This window comes from Macaca nemestrina, chromosome 3 (genome assembly GCF_043159975.1).
Source record: "Macaca nemestrina isolate mMacNem1 chromosome 3, mMacNem.hap1, whole genome shotgun sequence".
Lineage (NCBI taxonomy): Eukaryota > Metazoa > Chordata > Mammalia > Primates > Cercopithecidae > Macaca > Macaca nemestrina.
This window is the reverse complement of record NC_092127.1, coordinates 83,314,840-83,329,123: the sequence shown is the minus strand read 5'-3', so window position 1 is coordinate 83,329,123 and position 14,284 is coordinate 83,314,840. Positions and strand designations below refer to the sequence as shown.

The 14,284-nt window shown below is 35.5% G+C and overlaps 1 protein-coding gene and 1 pseudogene across 1 annotated transcript in view; one reads left to right on the top strand and one right to left on the bottom strand.

Annotated features, from left to right (window-relative positions):
* Positions 1-14,050, top strand: part of LOC105486304 (Rho guanine nucleotide exchange factor 38) — a 128,376-nt gene extending 114,326 nt beyond the window's left edge. Inside the window, exon 14 of the mRNA XM_024794250.2 lies at positions 9,975-14,050. Coding sequence (XP_024650018.2) covers positions 9,975-10,160 — 186 coding nt within the window. The 3' untranslated portion in view covers positions 10,161-14,050. The remainder of the gene's footprint in view (positions 1-9,974) is intronic.
* On the bottom strand, positions 11,242-14,279 carry LOC105486433 (ATP-dependent RNA helicase DDX50 pseudogene; annotated as a pseudogene).
* Positions 14,280-14,284: the final 5 nt, after the last annotated feature.

Here is a 14,284-nt window from a genome sequence, read left to right as displayed (position 1 = left end):
CATGAAAGTCTCTCTCTACTATGTTACTGTAACACTTGGTGGAAAAGGGTCAGCTTTGACATCAAGGAGACCTGGCTCTATTAGCACATACTTCCAGTGGATCTTTTTGCAAGGAGTTTAATTCCCTGAGCCTGTTTCCTTAAATAAAGCAAAGGATTGGAGATAAAGTGTGTATGTAAAGTAGCCAACACAAAGTAGATACACAATAAATAGGAGCTATTACTATTACTACCCTGCTGTTACATACTTAGAGCAAAGTGTCTTTTTATACTCCCCCATCAAAAAAAAGCAGTTCAATACTGAACAGATTGCTGCCATCAATAGCATGTGGGAAATCGTCCATGATTCCTCTAAGAGCAATATCTTCATTGAGCTATCTAGTAATTGGCCATTTTTAATCTCATGTATAATGCCACACACTATATGCTGAAACTTTTTCTTTCTTTCTTACTTTTGTTGTTGTTGTTGTTGTTGTTGTTGTTGAGATGGAGTCTTGCTCTGTTGCCCAGGCTGGAGTCCAGTGGCACGATCTCAGCTCACTGCAACCTCCACTTCCCGGGTTCAAGCAATCCGGAGTAGCTGGGACTACGGGCACGTGTCACCATGCCCAGCTAATTTTCATATTTTTAGTAGAGACGGGGTTTCACCATATTGGTCAGGCTGCTCTATACTGAAACTTTTAAGAGCTATATTTCCCTCACTGCACTAATGCAAAGGCTACTGGTACAATCTTTTTGCAAAATGGTATGTTCATTATAGTGCCGGGTTTGTTTTTGCTATATCAGAAAGTTTCAGTATACTTAACTGTTCATTCCCCAGTGGTGACCATCTAACTAATTATTTATTTACCTTGCTTTTTCTTTAGTGTTATATTAATAATTTATTTAAATTTATTTTTGTAGAGGTTATGTATATGTATATGTATATGTGTAGATAGATAGAGAAGTTAAAATGTAGAAAGGCATACATAACTTAAAAGTAAGCTGGGCTTGGAGGCTCATGCCTGTAATCCCAGCATTTTGTGAGGCTGAGGTGGGAGGATTGCTTGAGCTGAGTTTGATACCAGCCTGGGTAACATAGTGAGACCTCATCTCTACTAAAAATCAAAAAAATTAGCCAAGGATGATTGCCCACATCTGTAGTCCCAGCTACTGGAGAGGCTGGGGTAGGAAAATCGCACAAGCCTGGGAGGTCGAGGCTGCAGTGAGCCGTGATCATGCCACCGCACTCCAGCCTGGGCAACAGAGGGAGATCCTGTCTTTAAAAATAACAATAATTTTAAAAAGTAAAGTTTTTAGTCCTTCCTCCCCTTGTCCTACTCTTCAGAGACAATGCTTGGATATATCCTTTGTATATTCTGTGCATATACAAACACGTTTATACCAGTGGGAAATATATCATATATGGTATATTATAGGGGTTTTTTTTTTTCATTTAACAATATATCTTAGACACAATTAAACCTAAATAGCTATCTTATTCCTTAAAACGTTCAACACAGCATTTAATTTTGTGGATATATTATGACTTATGTAACTATTACCCTAATAATAGATATGTAGAATGTTTTGGGCTTTTAAAAAATTCAAACAATATTTCAAGGAAGGGCCTTGTCCATCTATTTTTGTACATTTATATGAGTATATAAGTGTAAAACAAATTCCTAAAATATTAGAGGGTCAAAGGTATATACATTTAAAGTCTTTATAGACATTGCCATGCTGACCTCCAAAAGTATGGTATTTATTCAGTTTCTTTCATTAACAGTTACTGATTGCTGTCCAATTCATGACACTTTTTTTTTTTTTGGTTTGGTGTTTTTTTTTTTTTTTCCAAAAGCAGCTTATCAATATCTTATATTCATATCACATAATTCATCCATTTTTAAGTGTACAATTCATGACTTTTAGTATATATTACAAAGTTGTGCAAGTTTAGTATATTTACAAAGTTGTGCAACCATCACTTTAATCCAATTTTAAAACATTTCTTTCATTCCAAAAAATCATTTGCACCCATTTGTAGTCCCTCCTCTTTCCCACCCCAACCCCAAAGAAACACTAACCTATTTTCTGTCTCCATAGATTTGCCTTTTCTGTATCTTTTGTATAAACAAAATTGTACAATACGTGATGTTTTACAGCTACTTTTTTTCACTTAGCAAAATGTATTGAGTCTTCCATGTTGTCGTATGTATATGTACTTTGTTGCTTTCTATTGCCTACTATTATTCCATCCTGTGGATATATTTTGTTAATCCACTCACCAGTTGATGGTCATTTGGGTAACTTCTAGTTTGGGGCTATTATGAATTACGCTGCTATGAATATTTGTGTGCAAGTCTTTGTGTGAATTTAATTTCCCTTGAGTAGACACTCCGAAGTGTAATTCCTTATTGGTTTTATTTAAATTTTTAAGAAACTGCCAAACTGTTATCCAAAGTGGCCTCACCACTTTACTTTTCTACCAGCAAAGTATGAAGGTTATGGGTTGCAGTTTCTTCACATGCTTGTCAATACTAGTTATTATTTGTCTTTTTAATGAGACCCATCTTGTGGGTATGAGGTGGTATCTCTTTGGGGTTTTAGTGTACATTTCCCTAAAAATTAATGCTATTGAACATTTTTTCATGTGCTCATTTGCCATTCTTTGATTTCCTTTGGTGAATGTCTATTCAAATATTTGCCTATTAAAAAAAAAAAACTGGGTCATTTTCCTTCTTATTTTCCCATTGTAAAAGTTCTTTATAAACCTGAGTGCAAGTTTTATTTTTTTAAATCAGATATATAATTTGCAAATATTTTCTCCTGGTTATAACTGACTCTTAACTTGTCTGGGCATTACTATGTGTTCTTACTGCCCTTCTGTCTTGAAGTTTCAAAACACTCTTTCTCTATTACTTGTTCACTCTGTTGTTTATTCAGTTTCTAAAAGACATATTACAATGCTAACTAATGCATTTTTATCAGTGAAATCTATGTACCTGATTAAATGTCCTGTCAGACTTTGCCTTGTCTCAATAACCTAGATGGACAGAAATCTGAGAGCCAAATTTATCAACACACTCTAAAGCTGGCTTGATGTTGAGTTCTAGTTCTTACTTGGCTCTACAGGGACTTTGGACTAAGCACCTCACATAGACTCTTTCTGCCTGGTGTTCGTAGTATGAGACTGCATTTAGTTCCTACTAGCTGGTACTTCAAAGCAATTTTCTGCAAGCAATCCTATCAATATATATAATGTGAATTAGGTCCATTAGAGATTTCCATTACCAAGAGAAGAAAAAAATGAGATAGTATTTCAAAACAAAAAATATATTAATGACATCTCTTCATTAATTGTTATTTACTTTCTTTTTCCTCTGAGTTTGGCACCAATTCAAAATAGGCATAGCATTAGGAATATAAATATAAGCATGTATAAGCATTATTACTAGTAAAACGGGATTGAAGATGCATCTTGGATCTGTAGCACATGGAATCCCTGATACTTTCCCTCAGAGTAGAAATTACCCAACTCAAATGGAAGGTGAACCCGGTGCATGGACAAAGTCTGTCCCAATAAACTTACTGCAAGATGAGGAAGAGGATGCACCTGTTGGAAACTTCAGTACAAGGAAGAAAAGAAGAAAAGGCTGCATAGGGATACCTCCCTTAATGTCTTAACTCCAGTCAATAGACGCACATAGGCCAGTGGTTTCCAGACTCCCCCTGTAATGCATAATGCATAATATTTCATTGAAAACAGAGAGAAAGGATTATATTTTGTTCCTAATTCTTGCCCCAGGGCTGATGTTTCCATTCTGTTGGCTTTTAGAAGTTGTGGGGAGAAGAAAATGATTAACCTCTGTATTTGTGGTGTGATAGTATAAGTCAATACAGTATAGAGGTCCCTGTAATGTGATCGAAAGTAGAAGAAAATTGTATCTTCTTTACCAACAATGAGAATACAGTACATGTTGTAACATTTCACATTTGCGGTATCCTACAAAGCAGTTTTCTGGGTGGCTATTTAGACTTTTGTTCTTGATTTTATTTTATTATCAGGAACATCAGCGGAAACTTGTACTGGCTTAATTGGATGCCACTTTTGGTTATCATTTATTTCCCTTTCCCTTCCTACTGTGGTAGCACGTTTTTTGATTTCCTCCAGAATTGCTGTAGCATGTTGCCAAGGGGTGTTGTAGGATGTAGTCTGGTTTTATTGATGGTTCTAGTGGACCCTGACACAAAGGACAGGTGGCCTCTACCTCATACTCAGGGGGTATCTTCAGGGCCCTAAAGATCATTCAAATATAGGCAATTTCAAACTAATTTAGATTCTAGTGGCTCCATGATTTTTATACCAGAGCTGAATTTTTAACCTGAATGCGAGGACCTGAAGTGGTCTATGAATGAGTTTTGGGAGGATTTCATGAATCTCCTCAAATACGTTGGAAATATTGTGCTTATTTGCATATATACACATCTATGATAAAAGAAGTCTACCTTTTTAAACAGACTTTTAAAAGAAATTTTTATCTAAAATGTTAGAAATCACTGCTGTAGAGGTTTAACTTGCTTATCCATTCTCCACCTCAAGTAAGAAGAGAGACTGCTATAAAAAAGTTCCCCCAAAATTATGTTCTGGAGCCTTTGTTGAATAATGGGGATGAGCGACTGGATATTCACAACCTAGCGGTACCGATTTATACCAAGGATCTTAATTTTTAAGTTCTTCATTCTGTTTTTTTGCTATATCAAAGAATATAACAAAAGCATTCAAGTAAATATGCCTTCCAATTCCAAGGTATTCTCTCTTTTTGTCCATCAAATAGTAATGGCATGCTCTGCATTAGTGTTCCATGCTGCATAACAGATTACCACAAACCTGGTGGCTTAAAACAATACAAACGTATTTCTTAGGGGCTGTTGTCAGGAGTCCAAGCACGGTTTAGCTGGGTGCCCTGCTTAAGATCTCACGTAGCTGCAATATAGGTGTTTGCTGGTTTTATTGCTTCTGAAACTGGGGGTTCTCTTCCCAGCTCATGGTCATTGGTAGAATTAAGTTTCTTGTTCCGGTTGGACTAAAGACTCCTTTTTCTTGTTGGCAATTAGCCAGAGACCACTTTCAACAACCTGAGGCTGCCCTCAAATCCTTGCCATGTGGCTGTCTCTATAGGCAGTTTGCAACATGGCTGTTTGCTTCTTCAAAGTCAGTGGGTGAGCATCTCTCTGGCTTCAAATCTCTCCCTTCAGAGGAGGCCTCAATGCACTTTAAAGGTCACATCTGAGTAGATCAGGCCCATCCAGGATAATCCCTCTTTTGACTAACTCAGAGTCAATTTCCTAGGGACTTTAACAAGCACCTCTGCAGAATCTCTTTACCTTTGCTAGAGAGTGTAGCCTACTCACAGGAGTAATAACACATCTATTAAGAAGTTCCAGTCACAATCAAGGGGAGGAGATTATGTAGACCATGTACAGTAGGGGGTGAGATTCTCAGGGTCCATCCTAGAATTCTGCCTTCCAGAGTGTCTAAGATGCCTTGTTTGGCAAGCAGAATCTTGTCCTTGGCACTTCTCAAAAAGGACTCGGTTTAATAATGGCTAAAACCCAGTTTTGGGGGGCAGTTCAGTGTCCGAGAATCAGTGCTGTTTTCTTTTTCCATGTAAGTAATATTGAAAATATAATTTTTGACTTCTAAAAAAAGTAGTCATTTTGTTACCAATCCCACGTTCATCTTTACATTTTCCAACTACCTATGATGACGATGCTACATGCCTACTGTGTTATTGTTTAGAAAGTGCTTCAAAAAGTTGGCTTATTAACATGAAGAGATTTTCAAAAATAGTATGAGGTGGAAAACCACCTGCAAAGTTATGTATACTATAAGTCCATTTTTATTACCACTTCAGGTAGGTAGGTAGAACACAAAAATGGAAGGAAAGAAGGAAGAAAGGAAGAGAGGAAGATGGGAGGAAGGAAAAGAAGATGCTAATAGCAGTTGGGTGGATTTTGTTTTGCTTAACTTTATTAAAAAATTTTTTCTTCATCAAAATTGCTTGTGTAATTAAAACATATAATTGTTAAGTGAAGAACATGAAAGCTTGCTCCTGAAAGGTGAGAGAGAATAATGAGCATTTTTCATGCAATATAACCATCTTAGTTTCCAGAGATACGTATGATATACCATAAATGCTGATTCTCTACCTTTTAGTTTTAGAAAAGAAGATTAACATATATTATGACTTTTGTTGCTGTTAATTGGAGAATTGGGATAAAAATAAAATGATATTCAGTGAAGACAGGTAATGTGGCTCACTGAAGAAGGAAAATTAAATGCACAAATATAGAATAAGGGAATGCCGAACTGGGAATGTTACCACAGAGAAAGATCTGGTGGTTATAAGCAGTGGGTAATAAATTAGGTATGAGTCAATAATACAGTGTTATAAAAAAAAAAGTAAGTGTGGTAGAAAACGGAGTTGTATTCACAGAATACTGCACATAAAATGAGTTAGAGCTTTATAGAGTACAAAGAAGCAATCAATAAATACATTTTTAAAAGTGCCAAGGAAAAACAGAAGAAAATTAGGTGATAATGGCTCAAATTAACAACATTGTAATTAATGTGCCTGGACCAAAACGTAGCATTTAAGATTAGAAAGATACAGACTAAAACAATTAAAATATTGAAGATAATGAGAAACCTTACAGTTCTTAAATGCATGACATGTTAAAAATTTATAACTTGTAGTCTAACATTAAGGAGACTAAAAATACTAAAAAGGAGACTTCAAAAAGAGACTGAAAATAGACTGCTGCCTCTTTAAAAGCAGCTTACTTCCATTTCGAGTATATAATATATGCCCCCATATAACATAAATTATATAAAAACTAAAAAGTGCTCATCCTAAATAAATTTTGGGTCATGGTTATCTAAAGCATTGAAAGTATATAATTTTGTACTTTAAATTTACAATTGCATGAGAATATATATTTAATATTTAGAATATAAACTATAATTTCATACCAAAAAGATCTAGGTGGAAGAGTTTATATGTCACTTGAGAGAATTCTGCTAAAGTGAAAGACTACCACAAATATTTAGAAATGTTCTATTAGTAGGCTATCTAACCTGCTAAAACATCTATAGTTGCATTGGTAAAGCATTACTTATTATTTATAAAAATTATAAAAGATGATTACCAACTACTAATGCAGGCTCTTACAGATGTTTCAGATGTATTATAGTACATTACATTCCCAAATACTTTTGCAAACCAAATCTTCCATTCCGTTCCTGTGGATTTATTCAATGTTTTCAATTTCTAAACAACAAAACAACACCGTCTACAATATACTAGAAACTCCAGTCCCTCTCTGCAAGAATACACTCTGTACATACTTGCTAGAACAAGAGTTTGGTCTCTAAAGCATTATGAGAAATAGACTAAGCACAGGATTTGAAGTTAGAAGATATTGGTCATAGCAGCACCAATTAGCTCTATAATTAAAAATATGTTTCTTCTGTAAGCACAACTCATAGGGTTGTTGAGGACAAAGCACATTTAACATATAACTGCCATGCACTCCATAAAAGGTGTTTATTATTGCTACCACTCCATTGCTAAAGAATTTATAGTACTTTTAATTTTCTTGTTTACTTAAAAAATTATGTAATAATTTGACCATGTTCATCAATCTCTTGTATGTATCTTTTATGATACAAGATGATCTCTTGTATGATAGCCATGCCTTTCAATAAATATTTGAATATTCCTACTAATTTTCAGGTCAAATCAATCAATATTTGAATTCATACTTCGTACCACAATGTGGTCAATGGAGAAAAGTTTAATTAAATGTGTGTCAGTCCATTTGGGCTGCTGTAACAAAATACCATAAACTGGTTGGCTTATAAACAACAGAAATTTATTTCTCACAGTTGTGGAGACTGGAAGTCCAAGATCAAGGCAGCAGTTTATGTGGTATTTGCTGAGGGGTAACTTTCTGGTTCATAGAGTAGTACCTTCTTGTTGGGCCCTCACATGGTGGAAGGGGTGAAGGGTCTCTTTCAGGTTTCTTTTAAAGAGAAACCAATCCCATTCAGGAAGCTGAAGGCTGATCATCTCCCAAAGGCCCCACCTCTTAATAGCATTACCTTGTGGATTAGGCTTTCAACACATAAACTTTGAGGGGAAACAAACATTCAGACCATGGCAATATGGTTCTTTCCTTGGGGAGCAGGTCATATTAGTTGATAAATCAATATACCAATCAATGGAATCAAAGTTTCATCAAAAGTTAAATAAGTTTAATATTTAAATAACAACTTCAGCTACAGCTATAGTCTCCTCTCCACAGTACCCATTCTCTTTTCCTGCTTAATGAAGTAATGAAGTCATCTTATTTCTCATAGTTTCCCTTATATATTGAACCTCAAGTTTGAGAGTTAATCTGCTTGTCTTTTCCTATATGTTGTTTTCATGTATTCATCTCTGTACCTTCAAATATGACATATTCACGCCTTTTGTCAGCTTTGTCATTTATGAAAGATAACTTCTTTCAAAATCCAGCTCACCATTGGCTGATGTATCATCTGTGTGCAGAGTTGTTGCTGTTTTGGTGTGTTTTGTTTTGTTCACTGGCATTTTCTTTTCCTGGCTAAGTTGTAAGTTCGCCAATAAAATAATACCTGGTACTTAGTAGGTACTAGAAAAATTTTCATTAAATAAATGAATGGGAATATATGTTGCTTAAATAAATGAATGGGAATAAATTAAGCCAATTGCTTAATTTTATGCCATAACTAAACATTTTCATTATCAATCTTATGATTTTATTGGAAGAATAACTAAACACTTATTTTGGGGCTTCTTACACACTTAATAATTATAAAGGATTCTTTTGAGGTCAGAAAAAATTCTTTTGACTGAAATATTTTATTATTCTAGGTCACAAAATAATTTTTAAAGTTATAAATTTAATACATTGTCATTATAAAGGTTTGGAAAAAAAAGAAGGGAACAAGGAAGTAAAAATGAAAATCAGCTATAATTGTACCATTCAAAGAAACAATAACAATATTACACTTATAATGTACATCAAATTTTTTGTTCTTTTTAAGGTTTACAATTTTATCATAAGTGTTTCCCATATTATTAGTCTCAAACAGCATCATTTTTCTTGTTTGTTTTTGTTTGTTTGTTTGTTTGTTTTTGGAGACAGGGTCTCACTCTGTCGCCCAGGCTGGAGTGCAACGGCACGATCTTGGCTCACTGCAACCACTACCTCCCAGGTTCAAGCAATTCTCCTGCCTCAGCCTCCTGAGTAGCTGGGATTACAGGCGCACACCACCATGCCCAGCTAAGTTTTGTATTTTTTAGTAGAGACAGGGTTTCACCATGTTGGTCATGCTGGTCTTGTACTTCTGACCTCATGATCTGCCCACCTCGGCCTCCCAAAGTGCTGGGATTACAGGTGTGAACTACCGTGCCCAGCCTGCACTGTTTTTAATGACTACAAATTTCCTTAGTATGAGGGTCTGGAATTTAACTATTTTGCTCTTGCTGAACTTCTAGTGATATTCCTACTACTCTCCCACTTTTGCCATTTGTATGGGTAATCCAGTAACATTGGTATGCAAAAATTTCTGCCAATGTTTCTGTAGAAGAGATTCTTCAAGCTATTTTGATTCATAAGGAATTAACATTTTAACATTATTAAAAATCTTTTAATAGAAACTGCCAAGTTGCCTTCAAGCATGGATAATTTATACTCCTCCTAACAGAATAATGACAATACCTATTTCGTTCCATTCTCACCTGGGTCATATTTTAGCAAAATACATCCAATAGAAGGAGTTGGACAATGTGACTTTGGAAAAATAAGAAAACTTTAGCATTGCTTCTAAAAGCTTGGAAACTCTTATGATGTTTCTCTTAATATTCAGGTTCCAATTCCAATAATGTCATTTGTTTCTTTGTCTAGATTTTCTATGCAGTTCACGCTTTTCAAGCACGGAGTGACCATGAACTCAGCCTTCAGGAATATCAGAGAGTTCATATACTTAGGTTTTGTGACCTAAGTGGCAATAAAGAGTGGTGGTTAGCTGAAGCTCAAGGGCAGAAAGGATATGTGCCTGCTAACTACCTTGGAAAGATGACTTATGCTTAAGAAAATAAGACTTCGACTTTTATTTTCCAGCAAGTTATTGATTGACTACCTCATAAAACTGACATTACAAAACTTTGGACCAGAAAGCAAGAAACCTCCAAACTACAGAAACTGATACTCTACTGGGTTTTCAGGAATACTGTACTTCCTAACAGGGTTATTGCAAGAATGTATTATAAAGGATACATGTTGAAAGAAATACTAAGCCAACAGAAATAGCAAAGCAAATGACCCAAGCTTCAACTATCAACTACTTAAAAGTGAAGATCTTTTGAAAGAGTAATTATATCCTTCTATCATCAAGAAAGGTTGGATCCAAAGGTTTTTCAATTTACTTTTTTTTTTTTACTGTATGATGTATTTTGCCTCAAATGTTTTTGTTTTTCATATTGCTCTCTTGCAAATGCATACATGTTCATATACATACATATAAACCATATATATTATGTAGCTTTATACACATATGTGGATAATATGAATTACACACCTATATGTGTAAACCAGAGTATACATCAAATATACATAATAGGAATATATCACCAACTATAAGTCTTTGATAATGTATTTTGTTCATTTTTTGTTTATATGTTTTGAACTAAAAGAAAACTGAATAACTTGATATTAACATATAACATTACTAAATGCATACTATATGCCAGACATTGTTCTAAGTGCTTTATATGTAGTAACTTGTTTAATACTCAAAACATTATGAAGAAACCATAGTCCAAAAGGGTAAAGTAATTTAATCCAAATCACATTGCTAGTAAGTGGTGGGCCTGGACTTAAACTTAGGTAGTATAAATAAAAAATAAAACCTAAGGCTTCCAACCGTCTAAATAGACCTCCCCCTCAGCCAGGGCTCTTTTTTTTTTTTTTTTTTTTTTTATTCAAAGGTATAACTGGATAAGTAGATGTGTTTACAACCATTCTTGTGAAATACATTTTTATAAAAATACTATCAACTTCTTTGCTAATAGCAGACACATACCTCAACTATGATGACCTAATTTTTGATGGATAATGTACATGATTAGGTAGAAATAGGCAAGCTCACACTGGTAGATTAACTATCAAATACTCAGTTAAATCTCCGTTTGTGGCCCCCACTTCTTGATCGGTTTCTATTCCACTTTGTCTTCTACCACCTTGTCAATTTCCTGAGTGACGCCCTCAGACTGACCACCTGACCCACCTGACCAGCCACTCCTCTGTCTGGAATTAGAAGATGTTTCCATCATAATATTCTTCAACCTCAGGTAATTTAGCTGGCACTCAGAGTATCCAGCCGGAATCATGCCACTCTGCCTGTAGCCTTTCTGACTCAGTTGGAGGAATATCAAAGCAAACACCCATATTTCCTTTCAGGAGGCACACTGGTAATCTGAGACACTGCATTACTACTTAGCTTTCTGTTAAGTTCTTTCCAAGCACAGCTGACATCCTGTATTTCCTCTAGACTTTCCAGAGTCATGATCACAAAACCCTTATCAGAGTTGATTAAAGATCATGGTTCAAAGCTTGATACGCCAGAAATGTGGGCTAAAGCTGAAGCCAATGCATCCATCGCCCCTTTCTCTTCTATCAGTATCTGAGCTGATGGTTGGAAAAAATCAACAGCAGCATAAGAAATGGAAGCCAGAGACCTTACGGCATCCATGCTTTTAAATTTAACTAAATCCATTGTAGAAGGAACACCTACATGTTTAAAAGTAATTCCTGTTTTTTGTTCCACGTATCTTAGTTGACCTCTTTCTCTTGGTTGATAAAAACATATACAAGCCGAGCGTGGTGCCTCACGTCTGTAATCCCAGCACTTTGGGAGGCTGAGGTGGGCGGATCACAAGGTCAGGAGATCGAGACCATCCTGGCTAATATGGTGAAACCCCGTCTCTACTAAAAATACAAAAAATTAGCCGGGCATTGTGGCGGGTGCCTGTAGTCCCAGCTACTCGGAGGCTGAGGCAAGAGAATGGTGTGAACCCGGGGGCAGAGCCTGCAGTGAGCCGAGATCGCGCCACGGCACTCCAGTCCGGGCAACAGAGCAAGACTCCGTCTGAAAAAACAAACAAACAAACAAACAAACAAACAAACAAGAAACCATATACAAACTTCTGTCTGTCCAGCTCTACCTGTGCATCCAGAGAGATGGATATGGATATAGGGCTCAATATCCTGAGGAGGAGAACTTTGAATCACCAGGTCAACTACAGGAATGTCCAAACCACAAGGAGCCACGTTGGTTGCCACCAAAACTTTATAATTATCTCTCTGAAGCCTTGTAGTGTAATTTATCTTTGTGACTGTGCAATGTCCCATGTAAACACAGTGCATTCTGTTTTGTGTGGATTCATGGCCATGTCAGTTACATTCTTCTTGGTCTCACAGAAAATAATAGCCCCCCCTTCAGATCCACTATGGACTTGAAGGACATCTCATTATCATCTACGTTTTATAAAGGAGGAAATTGAGGAACTCACATGGAGGGACTGGGATTTAAAACCAGGTCTTCTGATTTTAAGGCCTTTTCTTTTAGTGTTTTCCCTTTTCTTTTCCTTAAGTCACTAAAATCTACAGTTATATAACCTTACAAAAATCATGATATGCAAAATAGAAAAATGATAGTGACCACATATCTACTAATGGCATTAAAATGTACAATCCTAAAAGCTTACTTGTTAGCACACTTGCTTATCTGTCCATTCATTCATTGAACCAGTAAGTATTTATTGAGAGTTACAGTGGGAATACAATGCTGTGAAAGACAAACAAGATCCCTCCCTTCACACCACTTAAATTCTAGTGGGGAAAACATCTGCACATAACAAACTAAATAAAATGATCATAAAATAATAAATGTTATTTATATAAAACTGGCTACTTTCTTTACTGCTCAGTTAAAGGGTCTTGTAGCTCATTTTACGATATGAAAAAAATCAAGGTCTAAAAGCTCCTTGAGACAATTTAAACTCTAATACCAAATATACCTCTATAAAATACCAAACTGAGCTAATACTGTATATGTGTACTTATACATATGTACATAACCTAAATATATGTATGCACATATTATCTATACAAAGAGCCATACTCAGTGAAAGATAAGTTACCTCCTAAACTAAAGTTCCCTCTGAGGTACAATAGAAATTAAAATAATTGCTTCTTTTCTCAACTCTATCTAGCACGTGTTTTCTGTGATGGGATAAATGTTTTCATTTCAAGTGCCAGTGTGTGAACTGTAATAAACATTACTGCTTTCATTTTTTTGTAGGTACAGAGGTTACGTTAACTGTTATAGTTGCTGAACTGAGTTTTTATGTCAGGTAATTTTGTTTAGTCCAAACTGGTTTTGAACTATAAACAATTATGGATATGCATTTTTTGGTTTCTTTGACCCCGAAGGGAAATTGGGGTTTATGTCAAATTGATGTTTTATCACAATAAATCTGTTTCTCAAAGCAAAAGTCTCTGTAGGATTGAGATAATTCATTATTTACATATGGGGTAACAGACATTTACTGCCTATTGAGATAATGATTGAGATAATGGATTCTCAATCCTGGATTCTAATTTACTACAAATAATTTAGCACCATTATTTAACAGAGCAGTTTAAAATAATAATCTTTCCTTTAAAAAAAAAAAAAAGACCAAGCTTAATTTTAAAAGCTTTGTGTTTATAGAGATCACCTATCAATATACTTTAGAATAATGCTGTTAGAAAAACCTAGGGATTAAGGAAGACAGTTTGAGATTAGAGATCTGTAGAGTGAAGATTTAGTAGCACACATTAAGGTTGATGGAACAGGCTGTTCACAGTCCTTGTGAATGTGGGAATTTGTTGGATATCCAGTTTTTTTGCTGTGAATAATAAACTGTTTCTCTGATGCAGAGGGCTGCCTATCGTCTCTCAGAATATACATGTGCAACAATTGCTGGTTAATTTGTTAGCTTGCAAGTAAGACAACAACTCAGACTTTCCACATTTTCTGACTTAACCCATTTATGCCTAGTGTTCCATTATTGCAATCCTCAGCTTGTGGGAGTTATTTATATCCTACTGTTCAAGGTCATCTCCAAGGTCTGATTTTTCACCAAAAAAATTTGCAACCTCTGGCATAAACG